Here is a 24,865-nt window from a genome sequence, read left to right as displayed (position 1 = left end):
ATTGAAAACCTACTGGATGATATCCAAACGAGCAAAGAATATTTTTCCAAGTAGAAGTGAGCACTGGGACATTTTAGTGCCAGGCTGCAGTGGACAGCCACAACAAAACCTCTCTTCTATTTTCTTTTCATAAGTAAAACACTAGACTTTAGATTCAGCTGAGATGTGGTGTGTTACAAAGCAGGCCTTTCCTACAGGGGTTACAGAGGCCGGCATTTCTTCCCTTGGTAGGAATGGCATGAGCTGTGTTGTGGGGCAGGCCACTGGTTTGCATGCGGTATCATTAGAGGGCATAAGCCAATTGATCTTTTGCAGTTTCTATTAAACTTGAACTGAGAAAAAAACAGAAAGAAAAAGAAAACCTACTGGAAAGCATTCGCCATCTGGGTTGCCATTTAAGACCTTACGTCGGGCAGGTAAAACTGAGCGCGAGAGACAGGAGGCATGGGTAGGGACCTCAAGGGAAGTAACTGTCAAGGTTCAGAGAGCCTACAGTGGTCAGCAGCAGAGAGGTGAGGGAGACAAAACCAAAAGCCAGAGCTCAGCCAAAAAGGAGGTACAAATAAAAACGAAGGAAAAAAAAAAGAACATTTGTCAATAGTGAGAGGCCAAAATATCGACATTAATAGTTTGGAAGAGTTGATTCTAATCCTTACGGATGACTTTGAGGGGTTCAAGATTTCAGTTGCAGAAGGAATTGCAGATGTGGCAGAAACAGCAAGTGGACTACAATTAGAAGTAGAGGCTAAAGATGGGACTGAATTGCTGCAATCTCATAAACAAACCTGAACAGATAAAAGAGCTGCTTCTTACATATAAGCAAAGAAAGTGGTTTCTTGAGATGGAATCTACTCCTGGTGAAGATCCTGTGAACATTGTTGAAATGACAAGAAAGGATTTAGAATACTACTTAGTTGATAACATGGTGTCAAAATCTAAGAGAACTGACTCCAACTTTGCAGTTTAATATGGGTTAAATTCTGTGCAACAGCACTGCATGCTACAGAGAAATCGTTCACGAAAGGAAAAGTCAATTGATATGGCCAACTTCACTGCTGTCTTATTTTAAGAAAGTGCCGGCCAGCGGGCGCGGTGGCTCAAGCCTGTAATCCCAGCACTTTGGGAGGCCGAGACGGGCGGATCACAAGGTCAGGAGATCGAGACCATCCTGGCTAAGCTGGAGAAACCCCGTCTCTACTAAAAAATACAAAAAACTAGCCGGGTGAGGTGGCAGGCGCCTGTAGTCCCAGCTACTCGGGAGGCTGAGGCAGGAGAATGGCGTAAACCCGGGAGGCAGAGCTTGCAGTGAGCTGAGATCTGGCCACTGCACTCCAGCCTGGGCGACAGAGCGAGACTCTGTCTCAAAAAAAAAACAAACAAACAAAAAAAAAAAAGAAAGAAAGTGCCGGCCAGGTGTGGTGGATCATGCCTGTAATCCCAATACTTTGGGAGGTTGAGGTGAGCAGATAGTTTGAGTTCAGGAGTCTGTGACCAGCCTGGGCTACATGGCAAAACCCCATCTCTACAAAAAGCATAAAAATTAGCTGGGTGTGGTGGTGCACACCTATAATCCCGGCTACTCAAGAGGCTGAGGTGGGAGGAGGTGGAGGCTGCAGTGAGTTGAGACTGGCCACTGCATTCCAGCCTGGGCGACCAGAGTGAGACCCTGTCTCAAAACAAAACAAAACAAAAAAGAGAGAGAGAGAGAAACAATTACCACAGCCATCCCAGCCTTCAGCAACCACCACCCTGGTAAGTAGTCATCAACATCAAGGCAAGATCCCCCACTAGCAAAAGACTGTAACTTCCTGAAGGCTCAGATAATTGTTAGCATTTTCTTTTTTCTTTTTTTTTTTTGAGATAGAGTCTTGCTCTGTCATCCAGGCTAGAGTGCAATGGCGCAATCTCAGCTCACTGCAACCACCACCTCCTGGGTTCAAGCGATTCTCCTGCCTCAGCCTCCCAAGTAGCTGGGATTACAGACACCCACCACCGCGCCTGGCTAATTTTTGTATTTTTAGAAGAGACAAGATTTCACCATCTTGGCCAGGCTGGTCTCGAACTCCTGACCTCATGATCCACCCGCCTCAGCCTCCCAAAGTGTTGGGATTACAGGCATGAGCCACCGCTCCCTGCCTGTTGGCATTTTAACAATAATTTTCATTAAGGTATGTACATTAATTTTTAAACATAATGCTACTGCACAATTCCAGGCTATAGTATAGTGTAAACATAACTTCTATATGCCCTGAGAAATGAAAAAATTTACACGACTTGCTTTACTGGGATATTTCCTTTATTGTCACAGTCTGCAACCTAACCCGCAGTAAGCATCTGGGGCATTCCTAAATTCGTGATAGACGGTTGCCTTGGGAAGGGTAAAACAGGATGGGCCAGAAAAAGAGATTACCAAGGCACATGAGTAAATGTTGGGGGTGATGGAAATGTTCCTCATCTTGATTATAGTGACGGTTTCATGGGAGCATATGTGTGCTGAAATTAATCAAACTATATTTTAAATATGCGTAGTTTAAGAAAAAAGCCATATTTGAAGTAACTAAAAACATATATCTATAACAAATTAATACTGAAAATCTAAGCATGTATAACTGATGTTGCTAGAATTCAATTTTAGGAGGTTTTTTTAGTTTGCTTAAATGGCAAGGACTAGTGAATTGGTGCTGTGTCATTATTTCCTGCATCTGACAGGTTACGGTGGTGTTAATCAACCATAATAAGCATTAAATCTCTAGGCTAAATGTTCAAGAATCTTGAGAATTTAGATCTGGTAAATTTCTATAAGGCTTCTAAATCAGCATCACAATTCGACATTAAAATATTAGCTCCTATAATGTAACATTTATTGAAAATCTATGAGCAAAGCACTTAGGGTAAGGATATACTAAAAATAGAAGTTCTCAAGAAACTTAAATAGGCCGGGCGCGGTGGCTCAAGCCTGTAATCCCAGCACTTTGGGAGGCCGAGACGGGCGGATCACGAGGTCAGGAGATCGAGACCATCCTGGCTAACATGGTGAAACCCCGTCTCTACTAAAATACAAAAAAAAAACTAGCTGGGCGAGGTGGTGGGCGCCTGTAGTCCCAGCTACTCGGGAGTCTGAGGCAGGAGAATGGCATGAACCCGGGAGGCGGAGCTTGCAGTGAGCTGAGATCCAGCCACTGCACTCCACCCTGGGCGGCAGAGCGAGACTCCGTCTCAAAAAAAAAAAGAAACTTAAATAATGTCTTACTGATTCAGCCCATTATCCCTCCAGCAGCCAGCTTGACACTATTCTAAAGAAGGCAACAGGTCAAATGACTAATCATTTGCTACTTTTCCTTACTTATTTTATAATCTTTGCTTACCAAAATATATTATACATAAATAACAAATAGCATAGCCACTTGTAGAATATTCTACACTCCAAACAGATAAATTGAGCAGGTAACAACATCTCAGTTTCTTTTATAAAAATATGAAAACAATGACTGCCTACTTCATGTTGAAAAGATCAAGGTAAATAATGTGTGTCAGAGTATTTTAAACCATAAGGTGTTGAAAAATTACAGAGAATTGTCATCATAATAGTCTCAATACCGTTATCCTGGTCCCAGGGGAAAAAAAATCAAAAGCATGATGGCTGGCTGGTGAACGTACAAAATACATAAGCGAAAAAGAAAACAAAACAAAAAAAGTATATACACTTGGCCCTCCATATCTGCAGATGCTGATTGTAGGGGACTTGAGCACCTGCAGATTTTGGTATCTGAGGGAGTCTCGGGACACCTGTTTACATAACCCTTTCAGCAACAACAAAAGCTGGTAATAACTAATTTGAGCATTATTGTCTCAAATAAGAGAATGAGAGACAGGTCTCTGCTGAATCCCCTCTCTAGAGCTAGTGAAGTTTCTCCTTAAGAGCCCTTCTGGAAGCCTTTTAAGAAACTCTCATATAGAAGCACCCTGGAATCTCAGAAATTAATTAAATCTATTAAATACACTGATATGTAAACTCCACTTAAAGTACCTGCTCTGAGGCGAAAAAGAAACAGCCAATGGCAAGAGAGTTTTCCACTCTGCTCCTAACATTTCTGTTCAGTCCTGTTTCCAAGTTAGACCTACAGTAAGCAGCCTAAGTTTATGATCAAACTCCCCAGATCAATTTCATTGAATTTATACTTTTAATACATTTCCAACCAATCCTGCCAACTCAATTCCACAGAACTCTAGGTAGAAAACAAAAGTTTAAAATTAATGTGAAAAGTATTATAAACCTTTTAATTTCACTGTGGTCACATTCTCAAGTTACATTTGGGCAATCCACATTAATATGAAGACAGAAACAAGCTATGACTAGAGTTATATGAAGAAAATGTCTATTAGAGAATTTGTAACATTTTCAAGTTTCTAAACTATTATTCTCTGTGCACAATAGTTTAATACCTTCAGAAATAAATGTTTTGATTAATGAATGTATTCTTAAAACACTTCATTTTAATGTGTAACTATACTATTAGAAAAATAATTTAGACATTTCATTGATATTTCCTATTTATTGATTCAAAGTTTTTTTCTATCAATTCCATTCGAAATCTTAAGGCACGATCAAAAATTGAAAAATAATGCACTTACATCATTACTTCCTTTAGTGATCCAATAGCTTTTTCTAAAGTGCTTTTGTCTGGATTTTCATCAGCTGTATGCTTCTTAAGATCTGTAATAACACAATGTTTTTCCATGCATAAAAAATTCAGTGATTTCTCATCTAAGACTAAACTGCTGTCCATCTTGATATAGCTAATTTTTAAAGATAATATTCAATCTTTAAAAAAGTTTTAAGCACTGTTCCCTAAAAAGCTCTCTTATTACACATCTGTTAAGGTTTCCATTTTTACTGACTAAATTTTCAGAATATGTAATCCTGATTTTCTTACACTGCTGTTCCAATCCCTTCAAGTAATACTTGGGGATTCCTAAAGTCCTCAAACTTTCTCCATAGTGCTAAATGAAAACACATGATCCTCAATAAGCTCAGAAATCAAAATGTATTTTGTGTTTCATACTGGGGCCCATGGCTACATCACAGAGAGCATCTGCTATCTTTAAGCACAGATTTTGTTACTTTAGAGATTTATACTTAACACATTGACTCTTCTAATCCAGGTTGTTTATTTGTGTTCCCTGTGCCATCCTTGGCATATTCTTATCAAATCTAGGTTTAACCTAGTACCACTGTCCACCTAATCTCTCACGTGGAATAATAGTAATAAAGCCTAGAAATCATTTTATTTATAACATTTATGAATTTCTACAAGTACTTAAACAATAATGAAGATATGCAAATTAGAAGAAAACCACAATGTTTTGGAAACCTGAAGTTTGTTCATATATTCTCCTTATAATTTGTAAATCAGAATAGTTTTAAATAGTGGACAAATCTTTTATAAGCCAGTAATTCTCAACTATATAACTCTAAAAAACAAAAAAAAGGTCAAATTTTAGTTAGTACTATAATTCACATACTAACCAAGATTTTTACAGAAAATAACAGATTAAACAGTCACAAAATTTGCCTCCTTGTCTGCTATAAATATTAGTGTAGATTTAGCTTAGGAATTAAATATTTTATTATAGACTTTTTCCTGTTTATAATTTAGTTATCCTCCTTTTTTTTTTTTAATTATTTTTAGAGACTGGGTCCCTGTATGTTGCCCAGGCTGGTCTCCAACTCCCGGGTTTACCCTCAGTCTTCCAAAGTGCTGGAATTACAGGCTATAATTTTGTTTTCATACGTAAGAATAAAATAAAAACGGATACTGTCTTTAGCCAGCTAAATATAACAGAATATATATACACATTTTTTACCACAGGCAAAATTTATGCATAAAAATTATCTGCTGTAAAATTCCCTTCTACTGATATCTATAGTTCCGTTCTAGAATAAACAGGTATGTTTCAAGAGTACTCTGAACAATCTAAGGTCAAAAAAAGTAAGCATAAAGCCAAGTATATAGAACTTTACTAAAATTCAAAATGGGCTACAAAACTTGGGACATACAAATTATCTTCTCCTCGTGATTTTGTGGGCAAATTTTGTATGTACTTGGATGTAAAATGATTTTGAATTAGTGACACACCATGAAATATTAAGAAAACTTTTAAATGAAAAGACAAAATATATACTACTAATCAACAAATAAAATATTTCAGGCCAAGCTGAATTTTAGTAGCACCAGTGACTATTTTTTAAGATAATCCATAAAGTAAAACATATATAAACTTTAATGCTGAAATCTAAGAAACTCTAAAAATGAGAAGAAATTCAACTTTTTTGGAAAAAACAATTCTATTAAAACATCTGACGTAGTTTGAAACAGATCAGACAAGTACCATTTAAAAGTAATGCAACACTGGGTAACCTCTGTACTGGTCGGATAAGAAGTTCAACAAGGCTCTGCCGTCCACATTCTGGTTTTGCTTGGTTTATCTGAAAAAAATTTATTCAACAATTTCAAAAAAGGTTTTCTGCAAAGATTATATGCCCTACTTTTACTGGATTACACCTTATCATTAGTGTCCCTGATACAAACTAATAGAGAAGAGGTGGAATTTCTCTGTGGTAGATTACTTGGCTGAATAATTTTCCAGGGCCTGAAATGGCCTCTTGGCCAGCCAGTGGTTAACATCTTACATAAAAAGTGAGTTCTTCTACACACTCCTATATATCCCACCTTAAATTTCTCTTAAGTCTACATCATTCACAAGAAAAAGCACATTTAATAATATTAATTATGCTAATACCATTAAATAAACAAAGTAAGGAACTGATAAGAAAAAAAATCATTAAAAGCAAAACAAATCTCACTGGAAAATCATTAGGTGTTTTGAAAACTAAAATACATAAAACTTTTTTAAAACTTTTGTAGGGATGGGAGTCTCACTTTGTTGCTCAGGATGATCTCAAACTCCTAGCCTCAAGCAATCCTCCCTCATCAGTCTCTCAAAGTGCTAAGATTACAGGCTGACATTGGCCAGTGCACCTGGCCACAACTTAAAAAAAAAAAAAAAAAAAAAAGACCACATATAACATTCTTATTCATTCAACCACATCCTGGTGCCTAACACTGAATATAACAAACCTTCCAAAGCTAAACATCATGGTCACCAACAAGTACAACTAAAACTAACAGATATTAATAGATACATTTTACTAAAGTTAAAATTTACTTCATTGTTTCATAATTTTGGCGAATTACTTCAGAAATAATTCTCAAATTTTTATTTGAAAGAAATATACATTACCTTGAGAAAAGCATGAAATCTTGGTTTCTGTTTTCACATTTAATAATTGTTTCCTTGCTCATTTCAAAGAAGTTTACAAAGGGAGGGTAGGTTTTTACCAAATCTTTTGACTGGAAAGAAAAGGGAAGAAAACATTATTTGTTATGCATTTGTCACCCCCTTAGAGACAATGTAACTTAAAGTCAAATAATTAATAGTCACAATCTGAAATATTGGGTACAAAGTTTAAAGTAAGTTTTTTCTCAAATTAAATATAGAAATTTATTTCATAAATTTCTCAGTAAAGAATTGCTAAACAAAATACATCAATTGGTATACACAGTCTAAAACATGAAAACACCCAGAAAAAAACAAAAGATATGTTAAAGCTTATTGTATTGATACAAACATGACAAAGAAAACGTCTATGAGTTTAAAAAATATTAATTAAATTACAGCTGATCTATGTAGATTCCAAAAGCATGGTATTTATTCAAAATCCAAACCACCATTAAAAGATCAGTTATATTACTCAAAATGCAAGCAAGAAAAGGAAAAGTGTTGGCTGATTGAGAAAATTAAAAGTATCCAAAAAATGAGAAAATAATTTGTAAATTTTTAATTCTCAACCAAACTGAAAAAACATCTAAGAGATTATTTTGTAAGGAAAGAAGTTAGAGGCCTCAAAAAATAAAAGTATAAATGCCAGTACTCAAGGCACTGAAACTTACAAATCCTATTTAAAGAGATTCAAAGAAACGTATAAATTCTATTCACAGAATCTTGTTGAAATGAATTATAAAACTTAAGTTGTGTGGTTCTTATCCTAGTAAGAGGCAGTTCATTAGAAGCCTTTAAATAGAAACAGACATGACAGCAAAAAGTGTTATCAACTAAGAAGGGAGAAAATAAAACTTCTTTGTACATCTTGTAGAATTCAGCAATACTCACAGTAGCAAAGACATGGAGTCAACCTAAGCACCCATCAATGATAGACTTGATAAAGAAAATGTGGTACATATACACTATGGAATGCTATGCAGCCATTTAAAAAAAAAAATAAATGTGAGATCATGTCCTTTGCAGGAACACAGATGGAGCTGGAGGGCATCATCCTTAGCAAGCTAACACAGGAACAGAAAACCAAACACCACACATTCTCACTTATAAGTGGGAGCTAAATGATAAGACATAGACACATAGAGGGGAACAACACATACCTGGGGCCTTTTGGAAGGTGGAGGGTAGGAGGAAGGAGAGGAACAGGAAAAATAACGAATAGGTACTAGGCTTAACACCTGGGTGACAAAACAATCTGTACAATTTACCCCCATGACACAGTTTTACCTATGTAGTAAACCTGTACATGTACTCCTGAACTTAAAATGAAAATTAAATAATATATAAAATGAAAATACAATCTGTGGCCATTTATGAAGAGCAAATAACTTGATACATACTAAAACAATTATAGTACAGCATGATAATTGGCATTCTTCTAATAATCTTGAGCTATTAAGATGTTAAATTGCATATAGAAGGCATGTTTCAGAAGACAAAGAACATTTCCAATATATTTTATAAACACAATCATGTCAAAGTTTTAAAACCTCTCACATTTAAATAGGTAAATTACATTCCTTGCCAGTCCTTGATGAGATCATATTTTAATCTGAAAACTTAAAAAGGAAATACAATACTTACATATTTCAGAAAAATGTCACCAATGCTTTTGCTCTCATCCCAATTAACGATAAGGTCTTCGAGATCATCCTGAAATAGCACGAGTTGAAATATTTAAAATTAAACCTGACAGCTCCTTATACAACTTTTAATATTTCCGAGATACTTGTTGGAAAGAAGCACTTTACGAAGTGTCTTAATTTAATGTGTAAAATAATGAACATCCCATTTTTTCTCTTCAACAAGGAATTAACTTTTACTACAAAACAAGTCCTTTGAAAATATTTTTTAAAATATAAAGTCAATAAGCCTAACTTTCCAATGTGATGTGATAACTCAGTATTTTTTTCTTATTAACTATAAAGCTGATTGGTGTTATTAATTATAGAAAACTACTTTCAATCCTGCTGCTGAAGCATCTTATTTAACATCAGTCATTAAAAACTGTAATCTCTAACAGGGGGTCAGCAAATTTAAAAGTGTGAATAAATGAGTGTGGCTGTGTTCCAATAAAATTTTTTTTAACCAAAACATGCAATGGGCTGGATTTGGCCCATGAAGCATAGTTTGTTAATTCTTCATGCTCTTTCTAAAATATTACTTCTTTGTAAAAACTCAGAACATTTAAAAGCTTTATAATAAACAAACAAATCAGATGATAAAATGAGATGCCAAGAAATGATATGCCCTAATTGAAATTCTAAGTGATTTTAAAGTAGACATCAATCGACAAGCTCTTATACTAAAGACTCTCTAAAGTTTCATCAAAGACTGCTGGGACACCCTTTCAGTGGGATCCCTGAGATTAAAATTATTTTTGTAATACTGCTAAAGCATTATTTGACTTTTTCACTCATTCTCTCACAAGTATACAGTTGTTTTCTAGAAGCTACATGATATGTGATATTGCAACAGACTGAATGTAGAAACAGATATGAAAACCAGTCTTCTATTAAGCCAGACAGTAAAAAAAACTACAATACCACCACTCCCCTTACTAATTATTTTTGTTTGGAAATTATTTTTCTTAAAGAATGGTACTTGTGTTGTCACGTAGTTATTATTTTAAGTGAATTAATATAAAATTAGATATCCCACATTCAAAAAGATGAACTTAAACCCTCACCTCAAGCAAAACAACTTTCGAAGAAAACAATCTTCAAAATCTTGAGTTAGGAAAAAAATTTTTAGGTATGACACTGATATCACAGTCCATAAAAGAAAAAATGAATACACTGAACCTCATCAAAATTTAAAACTTTTGTATTTCAAGAAAACTTGTATCCAGAATTTATAGAGAAGCCTTACAACTCAAGAAGACAATCCAATCAAAAAACAGGCTATAGACAGTAGCCATTTCACAAAAAATAATATACAAATGGCTAATAACCATGTGAAAAGATACTCATCATTAATCATTAGGGAAATACAGTTAAAGCCACAAGAGATGTCTCCTCACCAACTAGGATGGTTATAAGGTAAGAAAAAAAAGATAAGTGTTTTTCAAGAATGTGGAGAAGTTGCAATTCTCATTCATTACTGGTGAAAATAACAACTGATGGGTCTGAGCTTCTCAAGAGGCTGACGTGGGAGGATCACTTGAGACCCAGAGTTTGAGGCTGGCCTGGGCAATTAGGCACGAACACATCTCTAAATTGATTAATTAACTTTAAAATGATGGGAAAACCCTGGCATTTTCTCAAAATTTTTAAATATAAAACCACCATATAGCTCATCAATCCTACTCCTAGGTACCCACTCAAGAGAAATGAAAACATGTCCACACAGACTTGCACACCACACTCTCACAAGAGCATTATTCATAATAGCCAAAAATGGAAACAATCTAAATGTCTATCAACTGGTGAACAGACTTTTAAAAATTACTATAGTCATATAATGGAATATTATTTGACCAGAAAAAAAGAACTTCTAACATGCTACATTTAGATGAACTAAAAAAAACATGCTAAGAGGAAACCATATATAAAAGACCACATACTATATAAACATATTTACAACACTATATAGTGTATCAAATAGTATATCTATATGTTATGTGTATACACATAGTATCAATGTATATTTATAATATATTAAAGATTTAAAATGTCCAGAAAACACAAAATCATAGATACAGAAAGTACATTAGTGGTTGCCTATGGCTGGGTGTAGAAATAAAGATTAATTGTAAGTAGACATCTTATTTGGGGTGGGTAGTGAAAATGTCCTAGAGTGGATTTATGGTGACAGTTGTACCACTTGGTTAAGTTATTAAAATAACTGAATTGTATCATATATTTATTTTTTTTTGAGACAGGTTCTTACTCTTTTGCTCAGGTTGGAGTGCAGTGGCACAATCACAGCTGACTGTAGCCTCAACCTCCCAAGCTCAAGCAATCCTCCCACCTAACCTGCCGAAGTAGCTGGGACTACAGGCATGTGCCACCACAGTCAGCTAACTTCTTTATTTTTTGCAAAAATGGGTTCTCACCATGTTGACCAAGCTGGTCTCAAATTCCTAGATTCAAGTGGTATTCCTACCTCAGCCTTCCAAAGTGCTGGGATTACAGGCAGGAGCCACCAGGCCCGGCCTGAATTGTGTATTTTAAATAGGTGAATTTAAAAACATGTAAGATGTACCTCAATAAAGCTGTTAAAAAATAATACATCTTAAATAATATTTTAAAATTTTGAATACAGCAAATACCAATATATAAAATCCACATAAGTAAAACTTCCTCAATTTTTAAGAATGAAAAGGGATTCTAAAGACAAATAATTTAAGAATCACTGTCCTGTATTAGTAGATTCAGTAAAGTTCAAAAAGGAGAAAAACTACTTTCAATAGCATAAAAGTAAACTCAAAGCAAGAATATTTTAACAGCCCACACACATCAAGAACTGGGAAGACTGAACTGTTCAGAATTGCACTTGAAAGGAAAAAAAAAAAAGGAAGAAATATTATAAATAAGTCTAATCTTGAGGCAATACAATGCAGTGAATTCTGGCACTGACTACTGAGGTTTAAATACTGGCTCTTGGGCTTGTTACTTCTGTGCCCTTGGACAAGTTATGTAAGCTATATGTTCCTCAATTTTCTATTCTGAAAAATGAGGAAAGTAATTATTCCTACATCATACAGGATTTTATGAGCATAACTATCTGTTAGGGATTCCTCTATTAATGCATAAACCTGTAAAATACTTACATAAGAACATTGCTCTAAGAAAGCAAAATCGTCTTGAGGCACTGTGAAATATAGTCTGCTCAGTTTCTGGTTAACTTTTAATTCCTAATGCTTGTTGACTAAAGATTGCTGTCTTAGGTCAGGTGCCGTGGCTCACGCCTATAATCCAGCACTTTGGGAGGCCAAGGCGGGAGGATCACAAGGTCAGGAGTTTGAGACCAGCCTGGCCAGCATGATGAAACCCCGTCTCTACTAAAAATACAAAAAATTAGCCAGGCATGGTGGCACGTGCCTGTAGTCTCAGCTACTCAGGAGGCTGAGGCAGAAGAATTGCTTGAACCCAGCAGGTGGAGGTTGCAGTGAGCTGAGATTGTGCAATTGCACTCCAGCCTGGGCAACCGAGCAAGACTCCATCTCAAAAAAAAAAAAAAAGATTGCTATTAGCTCAGGAACTACGTAATAAAGGAACTAAGGCTTAGAGAGATTAAGTAACTTTCCTCAAATCACACAGCTGTGAACCAGTATTCAAACTCAGGATTGTCTGACTCAGATTCCATGTTATTCCACAGTCGTCCCCATTAGAAAGGGGGACTCAGTTTGGCAGGCGAGTCCCCAATAGCTTTATTCATAACACCACTATTTCTTACAACATTTCTGGGGAAAATGCCCGATACAATTTAGGACAGAGACTGAGATGTATCTTCTCCTCCTTGTCTATAATACATCAGAAATTCTCATAGGCTTCTCTTAACTTTTCCTCCAAAAGAAAGGACAATTCTACAGTTCTAAGACAAAGCAGATTCCAAAGCCTGGGCAAGAATATTAGAAAAGTGGGGAAGTCATAAACAGATGGGGCTTAAGAAAGCTAAGCTACTTACTTCTTTTCTTCCTTGTTAAGATTTATTCTGCACTGTTAAGTAGGTAGTAACAGTGCAGAATTAATCTTAACCAGGGTTTCTCTTTTGCTGAGCTCACTGCACAGTAAGCCAACATACATGGGTTCCTAAAACAAGTACACAATTCTTTGAGGCTTACACTAAAATAAGAAAAGATATATATATTAAAAAAACAACAACAACAAAAAGAACTCCTATCAATCCCTCTCTCTTTTGTTTCATCATAGTTGTGTAAAAGTAGAAATTTGGTTTATTTTTTGTTTTGTTTTGAGACAGGGTCTCACTCTGTTGCTCAGGCCTGGAATGCTGTGGCATGATCTTGACTCACTGCAACCTCTGCCTCCTGGGTTCAAGTGATCCTACCACCTCAGCCTCCCGAAGAGGTGGAACTACAGTACAGGCATGCGCCACCACACCCAGCTAATTTTTGCATTTTTTGTAGCGATGGGGTTTCGCCTTGTTGCCCAGGCTGGTCTCACACTCCTGGGCTCAGGCAATCCACTCGCCTCGGCCTCCCAAAGTGCTGGGATTACAGACATGAGCCACTGTGCCCAGCTAAGAGTAGAAAATTATACATCAAGGATTAATAATGTTTAATCCTGAAAAAGAAAAATTCATACTGAGGAAAAGAGAGATGTAGATAACAACCTCAAAAATTGTCATCTTACTCAAAACATCAGCTCACAAGATCTTGAAAGCAAATTAAGAATGAGGCTACTAAAGATGTTTACATAATACCTAGATAAGAAAAAACACTGAGTGCTAGTCCTGATTTTGAAATTTAAAGGTAACATGACCATCATTCAGTAAACATTTACTGACAGTAATCTAAATGCTAGACAGTGGGTGTAAACACAATGGGTAAAAAAGTTTTAACACTACACAAAACTTCTGAATATTAGTTTACCCAACTTCATAAGTCAGTTATTATTATCCCATTTTATAAACAGGAAAACTGAAGCACTTAAAGTCACCTGACTTCAAACTCAATCAAATCTGCTTTGTTCAGGCCAAGCACAGTGGTGTAATCCAAGCACTTTGAGAGGCAGAGGTAGATCACCTGAGGTCAGGAGTTTGAGACCTGCCTGGCCAACGTGGTGAAACCCCACCTCCACTAAAAATACAAAAATCAGCCAGGTGTGGTGGTGCACACCTGTAGTCCCAGCTACTGGGGAGGCTAAGGCAGAAGAATCATTTGAACCCGGGAGATGGAGATTGCAGTGAGACAAGACTGCACCACTGCACTCCAGCCTGAGCAATAGCAAGACTTCATCTCAAAAGAAAAAAAAAAAAAAAAGCTGTTTTTTCCACTACATATTCTTAACCATTATGCGATATTATAAAATACAGACACCAATGTTTTCAGGAATGCTGTATTGAGATGATATGAAAAACTGTACAAATTTAAGACACATTTACATGGTGTCGTTTACATACTAAAAGAATGTACCTCAGCATGATTTTAAAGAAGGAAAATAGCATTAGTAGTTAGGAGAACAGACTTTGAAGTTATACAAATAAAGGTTCAAGTCTTGTGTCCAGCATTTATTAGATGACTGCCTCTGGAAAATTATTCTCTGTGTGTACTGGTTTCACATCTCTAAAATGTGTACAATAATACCAAGTTTTTGCTCAACAGATGTGGTAACGCTCAATAGATGGTTGGCTTCATTTAAAACAGCAAAAAAAAACTGCTATGTATTAAAAGGACAAAGAAAATAAACCAAAATTTTAGGCATATTTGGATAATGGAATTATGGGTATTTCTCTCCCTTTTTCCTTTTCTCTTGAGTTTTACAAATGTTTGACAGCACATACTGGTTTCACAGTAGAAAAGAACATAAGCTTTAAAATGGTTAAATATTTGACAAACCTGAAATCAGCTAAAAAACCAAATAGTTGCAGTAAGCTCAGATCAGGCCACTGCACTCCAGCCTAGGTGACAAAAAAAAAAAAAGAAAAAAAAGAAAAAACTGAAAAACTAATAGTTGAAGTACCATCTTACAAAAGAAGCTTAAAGAATTGTTACACATAAGAAAACAAAAGGGTGATAAATTTTCAAAGCTTCACTGAATCAAAGAATATGATTTTCTAAATTAAGATTATGACTCTGCAAACATAAAATAACACATTTTGTCATAGAAGGGTGTCCAGACTAGCTAAATAACTGACACAAATTCAAAGTGATACACAAATTTAGTGGCAAAACACCAAGACGAAAACCTACTTGACAGGCCGGTCACAGTGGTTCATGCCTGTAATCCCAGGACTTTGGGAGGTCGAGGCAGGTGGATCACTTGAGGTCAGGAGTTAAAGACCAGCCTGGTCAGCATGGCAGAATCCCAGATCCACTAAATATACAAAAATTAGCCAGGTGTGGTGGTGCATGCCTGTAGTGCCAGCTACTCGGGAGGCTGAGGCAGGAGAACCCAGGAGGCAGAGGTTGCAGTGAGCTGAGATCGCACCACTGCACTCCAGCCTGGGTGACAGTGTGAGACTCCATCTCAAAAACAAAACAAAACAAAAAAAACAAAAAAAAACACACAAAACCTACTTGACCTTCCATTCTGCTTTTGTGCCACTCAGTAAGTCTTTTAAAACAAAAAATATTCCAAAAGTACTTTCCTCTTCAAAATTCAGAATCCTAACTGGAATAGGATTAACTAGCCTGAAACTCTCTAGCTTTCTAAGCTTTTTTAAATAGACTCCTTCAGAGTTCTCTTCAAATCTAGAAATTAACTGAAATATGATCAGCAATACTGATAAAACACAAAATACAAGCAACTGGTAAATGTCATTTTTAATAATTTATAGATCTGCTATTTTTTGTTTATAATGTATACTAAAAAACAATCTTATATATTTGAAAACATCCTGTAATTCGGATTGGTTCTTTTATAGGAATGTGGCATAAACATTAATGTGAGTTATTTTGAAAAGAAAACTGATTAACTTTGCTCAAGTACTACATAGATAAAGTAAGAGGAAATAAAACTAAACTACTTACTTAAAAAGTAGTTTAAGAGTTCAGCTAAATCTGTCCAGGAATTATTTTACTGTAAGAGACTGACACCTGGAAATCACAGGCCCTTCACCAAAGGAAAATAATTAATAAGAGGACAGCATTGTCTCACATACTTTTGGCATTTACCTACCTATACATGGAGAAGGGACTTAAATGAACTCTTAGTCCATCAGAAGTTTAGAGTTTTCAAAACAAGCCAAAGCAAAACAAAAATATACACCCCAAGAGCAAAAGCAATAGGAACATAAGAAAAATAGTACTGGGAGTAACATGTCTCTACAGAATAGATTTCATAAAGCCTTAATTCCTTGTTTGTAGGATTACCTGAAAATAAAAAAACAGCAAACAAAGGCTGGGTGCAATGGCTCAAGGCTGTAATCCTAGCACTGTGAGAGGCTAAGGCAGGAGGATCAGTTGAGTCCAGGAGTTTGAGACCAGCCTGGGCAACATAGCAAGACCCTGCCCTATCTCTACAAAAAACTTTTTAAAAAAAATTAGCCAGGCATGGCAGCATGTAACTGTAATTCCAGTTACTTCAGGGGAGGCTGAGGTGAGAGAATCACTTGAGCCCAGGAGGTCAAGGTTGCAGTAAGTCATGATTATGCCACTGCACGCTAGCCTGGGTGAGAGTATTCTCCATCTCAAAAAAAAAAAAAAAAGGCAGGGCACGGTGGCTCACACCTATGATCCCCTCAGTTTGGGAGGCCGAGGCGCATGGATCACTTGAGGTCAGGAGTTCAAAATCAGCCTGGGCAGCATGACAAAACCCATCTCTACAAAAAAAATACAAAAATTAGCTGGGATGGTGGCACATGCCTGTGCCCAGCTACTCAGGACTTTTAGGCAGTGGGAGAATTGCTTGTGCCTGGGTGGCAGAGGTTACTGTGAGCCGAGATCACGTCAATGCACTAAAACCTGGGTGACAAGAGTTGAGACTATCTCAAAAACAAACAAGCAAACAACAAACATTATGAGGTGCTGGAACAGAGAAAAATGACTCAAAGTTTTAGGTACAAAACTTATTTAGCTGACCAGAAGTACCTCAAAGATCATAATAAATATGTACAATTTGAAAAAAATTACTACTAATCTAACATATACAAATTTACCTTTATCTTAGTGTGTACATCAAAGATATCTGGGATGCTACCAAAAATAGTCTTAATCTCCTCTGGTGCAAGGATACGTCCACCACGTTGTCCTTCCTCTTCCAATGGTACTTGAAATAGCTAAAGTAGAAAAAAGACTAGTTTAAGTAGATTGTGGGAAAAAGACCTAAAATACAGACAGTGACAGAGGAGACATAAGATGTTAATAGAGAAGGAAGTAATAATAAAAAATATTCTCCCTAAATGTGAGACATTTTCCCCATATTTTCTATTTATTTTATTCTATGTACTCTATATACCTGTGTATATGTATATACATATGCTCTTGTCATGAAATGTCATTAGAAGCAAATAAAAGTTCACACAGTTCTGCAATCAATCATTAAAATCGTTAGTATGATACAAGAGTAATTTCTACTTTTGTATTTAAGTTACTAAGGATGAAAGCAACAAGCAATCTGTTGCCTCCAGACATACTTAATATATGTGCTAAATGTTTTAAAATTTTTAGAAGCTTGGCTTGGGGGAAAGACTGGATTTGAAGCTAGAAGATCTGTTTGTATCTATGTTGCTGCTCATATCAATCTAAAAAATAAAAGAAGAAAACTAAGAACTAATAAATGAGTTTGGCAAGGCCGTAAGATACAAGGTCAGAACACGCATATGTGTGCACAGACACAAATCAATTTTACTTCTATATACCAGTAACTTACAAATGGAAAATTTAAAAAGTAGTATCACAATAAAAAATCAAAATACTTAAGTATAAACATAATAAAATACGTTCATGACGCTAAACACTACAGTATACTGATGAAAGAAATCAAAGACAACCTAAATAAATGTAGACATATGGTCATGGATTGAAAGAATGAACACAGTAAGAATGTCAATTCTCCCTCAAACTGATGTATAAATTTAATGCCAATCAAAGTTCCAGGACTTTTTGCAGATGCAGAAAACCGGATTCTAAAAATTTATACAGAAAGGCAAAGAAGCTTCTTACTGCAAAGCTGTGGTGTTCTAGATTGTATGGTATTTGTGAAGGGAGAAACATAGATAGATCAATAAAACAGGGAATTCAACAACAAACTCATGCAAATATGGTCAAGTAATTTTAGGCAAAGGTACAAAAGCAATTCAATGCAGGAAGGATAGTCTTTCAACAAATGGTATTACAATACCATCTGCCATAAGCAAAAAATGAATCACAGCCTAAATATAAAACTTTATACAAAAATTAACTCAAAATGGGTCACAGACATAAACAAAAAACCTAAAACTATAAAACTTTTAGAAGAAAGCAGAGGAGAAAATCTTCATGACTTAAACTTAGGTAAGGAGTTCTCATACATGATATCATAATCTATGAATAAAAAAACTGTTAAATTAGACTTGAATAAAAATTTACTTTTCTTCAGCAAAAGACACTTGAGAGAATTAAAAAAATATGCTGTGAACGATGAAAAAGTATTTGCGAGTCATGTTTGACAAAGGACTAGTATCCACAATATATAAAGAATTCTCGGCCGGGCACGGTGGCTCACGCTTGCAATCCCAGCACTTTCAGAGGCCGAGGTGGGCAGATCATGAGGTCGGGAGATTGAGATCATCCTGGCTAACACAGTGAAACCCTATCTCTACTAAAAATACAAAAACAAAATTAGCCAGGCGTGGTGGTGGGCGCTTGCAGTCCCAGCTACTTGGGAGGCTGAGGCAGGAGAATGGCGTGAACTTGGGAGGCAGAGATTGCAGTGAGCTGAGATCACACCACTGCACTCCAGCCTGGGCAACAGAGCACGACTCCGTCTCACAGAAAAAGGAAAAAAAGAATTCTCCCAGCCTGGCCAATACGGTGAAACCCTATCTCTACCAAAAGATACAAAAATGAGCCAGGTATGGTGGCACATGCCTGTAGTCCCAAGCGCTCAGGAGGCTGAGATGGGAGAATCACTTGAACCCAGGAGGCGGAGATTGCAGTGAGCCAAACCGAGATTGCACCACTGCACTCCAGCCTGGGCAACAGAATGAGACCCTATTTCAAAAATTCTAAAAAAAAATTCTCAAAACTCAGAAGGAAACAACCAATTTAAAAGTGGGCAAAAAACATGAACAGTTATTTCAACAAAAAAGATATATAGATGTCAAATGAAGACAATACGTTCAACATCATTAGTCATTGTGAAAATGAAAACTGAAACCACAATGACTTTATCTTTCCAATGTTTCTCAGATCTATCCTCTTATCTTCACTGATACTATCCTAAAAAGTTCAGATCTTCAAAATCTCTCACGACTGCTGAAATACCCTCCAAATTGGTATCACTGATTCCCCAATTTCCCCTCTTCAATTCCTCCTTCAAAGTGAACCAAGTTATCTTTCTGAAATGCAAGTCAGATATTATTGATCTCTCATCTCATAAAAAAAATTATTCTATGGCTTACAGATAAGATAGCACACCGCTCAAAGGCCTGCTCTAGATTAGTATAGGCCATCTCATCTCAACTCTCACGGTATCCATATGCCTACTCCACCCCTGCTATCGATAATACATTGAATGATCACTTGTACTGTTTACTCAGTCTCAGAGACTTCTCATCTATATCCTCTACTTCTACCAATCATATTCATACTTTAAAATTCACTTCATTGTGAATATTCTCATTGTTTTGATTTTATAATAGTAAGGACAAGCTAAACATTCGCTATATTAAGACCATGCATGTGTCTTGGACCTACCTCTTTCCCTAGGTCTGTTTTTATAAATGCTGGTGATAAACTAGCTCTGACTTATATGATCATTTTGTATGACCATCTGAGGGCCGTGATTCTAGGTTATCTTTGGTCAGCCTTAAGGAAAACGACAGCAGAGCTAATCTAATAACTTTTACAAACAATCAGTGCTAATTTGCAAACTTCTGTCAAAAAAAGGCATTACCAAAGGAGGGAAATTTCGTATGTACCAGTTGCTATTAAATAAACTGTAAAATTACAGTATTTTTATTTTCTAGAAAAAAAGTTCACTTCAATCATTACCTTCTGTATGAAGCTTTTTCTGATGCACAACACACAGAAAATTCTAGCCCAACACCTTCCCTAAACTAAACGAGCAGTAAAACTCTCACTTTACAAATCTAATACCTTAACTCCTTCATTATGCTAGTATGTTCCATTTGGTAAGTATAATTGTGTATGTTTTATCTCCTCTTCTAGTAAAAAGTTCTTTAAAACAAAAAAATATATTTAACACTTAGCACAGTACTTTATATTAATTAGGCATCCAAGTAGTATGTGGAATAAGCCTCCGGATATTCATTTAATTTTGAGGATAAGTTATAATTAAGTTATTCCAAATCCTATCCCCCCAAAAAGGAAAATATCAGTCCTAAAACAAAGTTCTTTAAGGAGAGTATTATCATGGGCTGGGCACAGTGGCTCATGACTATAATCACAACACTTCGGGAGGCTGAGGCAGGAGGATCACCTGAGCACAGGAGTTTGAGACCAGCCTGGGCAACATAGAAAGACCCCATCGGTACCAAAAAAAAAATTTAAAGAGAGAATACTATAATGAATTTAGGCCACAATCTTTTAAATAAAACCTTTGATGAGTTTATACTAAGCAAAGTGGTATGAAACCTTCCCCAGTCTAATAATTTCATGAGCTTTTTTGAAAGGAGTTTTAGTGAATTTAATTGATATGCAAATGAGAATTCTGAAACTTCAGTGCATTTTACCATGGCCTGAAAGGATTTACATTTCTAAGCAATAAATGCCACTAAAGTACATGAATAGTATATGCCAAAGGGATTTTTTGCTACTCAACCATATTTTGAATCACTATAAAAACTTCAACAAGAAATTCATCTATCTAGCGTGATTTCCCTTGAGAAAGAAGAGCAAAGGTGACTTAAAATAAATCTAACACAGCAAAGAACCTCAGAAAACCTTGACTGCTGCTAAACAAATAATTAACCGTGAAAAACAACCTCTCTATGACCATCAAGTAAGAAGTCTTTCCATTTCTTATCCATGCATTTTATCAATGGTACAAGCAACTTAAAGGCTATTAAATTGGACCTTAATGAGTTATTTTGTGAATTCAAATAAAGGTCAATTAAAAACTAAACCCAAATCGGAAACTCCCTATTGTTTTCTATTGAAAGGTAAGTTTGGTCTTTTCAACTTCATTTTCTTAACAGTATGTCAACCTATCTCTTTTATTACCTAAAACAGACTTCTTCCTTCTTTCTACAGATACCAACATAATGACCTTTTATTGTCTTTTAGAATCTTAAATTTCAGTTTATTCCTTAATATCTTCTATAATCTCATCCTACAAGGATTCATTAGAGCTGTTTTTCTTCAGAAATAACTTTATAGTACATTTTACTATTGATAAGCAATGAGTTAACATCTATTTATAACTAACCACTGCATATTTCATGTGTCACATGAAATGATTACTGAAAAAAACTACTTATATCAACACTGTTATACTTCACTGCTATTGTATAGGCAATGTTTTTCACATATATACAGTACTCAAAGCAATGACTCTTAGAACACATACTTTCAGAAAAAGTTATCTACCATTTCCAAATATAAATGTAGTACCTTGACAAGGAACCTGCAAAATTCTGAATTAAACCTGACAGATACCCTCTGAGATCACCTACTGAGTTCTGTTCGCTTTAGTTATTAAAATTAATAAAAATAATAAAAATATTTCTGAATAAATAAAAGGTAATACTACAGTTATGACATTTCCCTAACAGCAGCTTTTGTCACACATTTCCATTTTTAATATCCATGTTCAAATTCTATGTTTATATAATTTTCTTGTAAGAAATAATATCACCTAGATTTTTTTTTACTTAGGAACACTGGAACAGAAATCATTTTCCAATCAAACTCATACTTACCTGAATAATTGTTGCCAATATATTAACATAATTACTTTCAGTTTGATAAAGCTCTTTTGCGACTTGCCACCTTGCTGACTGCTTTGAAGGAACTGGAGTGGAGTTTTTAGAAGACTTAGTACAAGACTTTGGGGTGTCTGAAATGTTAAAAGGTGGAAAGATTTAATGGAAGCCAAATAAAAATACCAAACATTATGTACACTTAACAAGATAAAAAGGAGAGAAAACCTACTGTTATAAATGTACCACCATACAGATTTCCATTAAAGAAATTTTTTCTCATAGGCTAAGGCCAGAAAAAAAAAATGTCAAAAATATCACTGACTCTAATTGGTAGGCATTCCACTAAATGGCCTGTACTCTTCAAAAATGTCAAGGTTATTAAAAACAAAGAAAGACTAAGGAACTGTTCCAGGTTAGAGAAGACTAAAGAGAGACAACCTAACAAATGTGTATCCTGGATTGTATTCTAGATCAAAAAGAAAAAAATTTTTTCCTTTTGCTAAAAGGACATTAAGACTTTTAGGATAACTGATGAAAAGTCTACAAAATAGTTCATAGTATTAATGTTAATTTCCTTACTATAATAATGTAATAAGTAATACAGTTATTTAAGAAATATGTCACTATTATAGGAAACAGACATTTAAGTACTCAGAGCTAAAGGCATATCATGTCTGCAGCTTACTCTCAAACAGTATATATATTAAAAATACACATGCATGTGTGTATTGTATTTGTGTTTAGAAAAAGAGAGATTTTGACTGAATGAATGCTAAAGCAAACATGGCAGAATATGTACCTTTGGGAAATCTGGGTAAAAGGTATATCAATCTTTGTACAGCTAAAATAATAAAATAGAAAGGAAGAGGTAAAGCTACTTACATGTAAAAAGGAGGAAAAAGTTGTTGTGATTACACCAATAACGAAAACTTGTCATATACATATGTCAAAAAGAAGCCCCTTACAAAAAACTCAATATTAACTGAAAATTCTGTTAGTTCAAACTATCTTAACATAATATAAAACAACCAGTAGAGAGTGGAAAGAGGACGCAACAGTGTGTTTCATATACATTTCATGAAAGAAAAAAATTTGCGGCCAGACATGGTGGCTCACACCTGTAATCCCAACACTTTGGGAGGCTGAGGACGACAGATCACTTGAGGTCGGGTGTTCGAGGCCAGCCTGGCCAAAACCTCATCTCTACTAAAAATACAAAAATTAGCATGGTGGCACATGCCTATAATCCCAGCTACTCAGGAGGCTGAGGCAGGAGAATCACTTGAACCCAGGAGGTGGAGGTTGCAGTGAGCCAAGATCATGCCACTGCACTCCCACGCCACTGCACTCCCGCGCCACTGCACTCCAGCCTGGAGACTGAGCGAGACTCCATCTCAAAAAAAGAATATAGAGATATATATCATTTTAATGTATAAAAGTTTAAAATACATTTTCTTACTGTTAATATGGTTAGAATACTTTAACATTATATATAGAATCACCTAATAGCAAGTTTTTCAATAGGAAAAGGAATGTATGACATAAAATAGAAATGGGTGACAAAGAACCATAATATATATTTCTAGCATATCAATTTTATTCAATGATAAACAATTTTAAATGCTTTTATATGAAAACAATTATGTACTATGGAGTTGAGTGCTTTTTTTTGGAGATGGAGTCTCACTCTGTCCCCTAGGCTGGAGTGCAGTGGCGCCATCTCGGCTCACTGCAACCTCCACCTCCTGGGTTCAAGTGATTCTCCTGCCTCAGCCTCCTGAGCAGCTGGGATTACAGGCACACATCACCACACCCTGCTGATTTTTGTATTTTTAGTAGAGATAGGGTTTCACCATGTTGGTCAGGCTGGTCTCGAGCTCCTGAACTCGTGATCCACCCTCCTCGACTTCCCAAAGTGCTGGGATTACAGGCATGAGCCACCGTGCCCAGTCCAAGTGCTTTTTAAAGAAAACAGAATTCAAAAAAATTTTCCCACTTGCCAAACATTATTTTAGGCTACACTCACCAGACCCAGAAGCCTCTGCCATTACACAATATACATCAGTGGGAAAAAACTGAGATGCACTGATCTAATTTAATTATTTTGTGTCTAGGCAATGACCTAAAACTGGGGAATCTATTTTATAGAGCCCCTAATATATGAGTATACTTGTCATATGTGTTTACTTCAGTGGTTTATTTTCTTGCCTAAAATGCATATTCAAGTTTCAGTCCTTTATGATCTCCTCTTACCATCCCATGCTCTTGTCCATTATAATTATAAAACTAGTACATTCTCAGATCTAATCATGTTCTCCCCCTCAAGCTGGTTCAACTTTTCCAAATGCCTACTGGACAGTTCTGCCTTAATGTAACTTGGATTTCTCTAAAACTGCACTACCTTCCTCTAAAACATAAACTTCCTATCTATTCAATGCCGAGGCAACATTTCTTTCATTTAAATTACTAATTTAATGTAATTAAACTGCATTGGGAGTTATACCTGATGTAAATGATGAGTTGATGGGTGCTGACGAGTTGATGGGTGCAGCACACCAACATGGCATAAGTATACATATGTAACAAACCTGCACGTTATGCACATGTACCCTAGAACTTAAAGTATAATAATAATAATTTTTTTAAAAAGTGATAAAAAAAATTACTAATTTGCCTTCATCTCTTTTTATTTCCTATTATTTCATTCTACCAATATTTCTCCTGTGCTTTTTTTTTTTTTTTTTGAGACGGA

At 35.7% G+C, this 24,865-nt stretch overlaps 1 protein-coding gene across 1 annotated transcript in view; it reads right to left on the bottom strand.

Moving 5' to 3' along the window:
* The window catches only part of ECT2 (epithelial cell transforming 2), a 67,200-nt gene that overhangs the window by 25,806 nt on the left and 16,529 nt on the right, over nucleotides 1-24,865 (bottom strand). Inside the window, 7 exon segments of the mRNA XM_017889482.1 lie at nucleotides 4,633-4,714; nucleotides 6,391-6,487; nucleotides 7,303-7,337; nucleotides 7,340-7,412; nucleotides 8,986-9,054; nucleotides 17,185-17,304; nucleotides 22,111-22,247. Of these exon segments, the coding sequence (XP_017744971.1) occupies nucleotides 4,633-4,714; nucleotides 6,391-6,487; nucleotides 7,303-7,337; nucleotides 7,340-7,412; nucleotides 8,986-9,054; nucleotides 17,185-17,304; nucleotides 22,111-22,247 (613 nt within the window).

Source organism: Rhinopithecus bieti, unplaced genomic scaffold (genome assembly GCF_001698545.2).
Source record: "Rhinopithecus bieti isolate Rb0 unplaced genomic scaffold, ASM169854v2 scaffold_18353, whole genome shotgun sequence".
NCBI lineage: Eukaryota > Metazoa > Chordata > Mammalia > Primates > Cercopithecidae > Rhinopithecus > Rhinopithecus bieti.
This window is presented reverse-complemented; position numbering and strand designations above follow the sequence as displayed.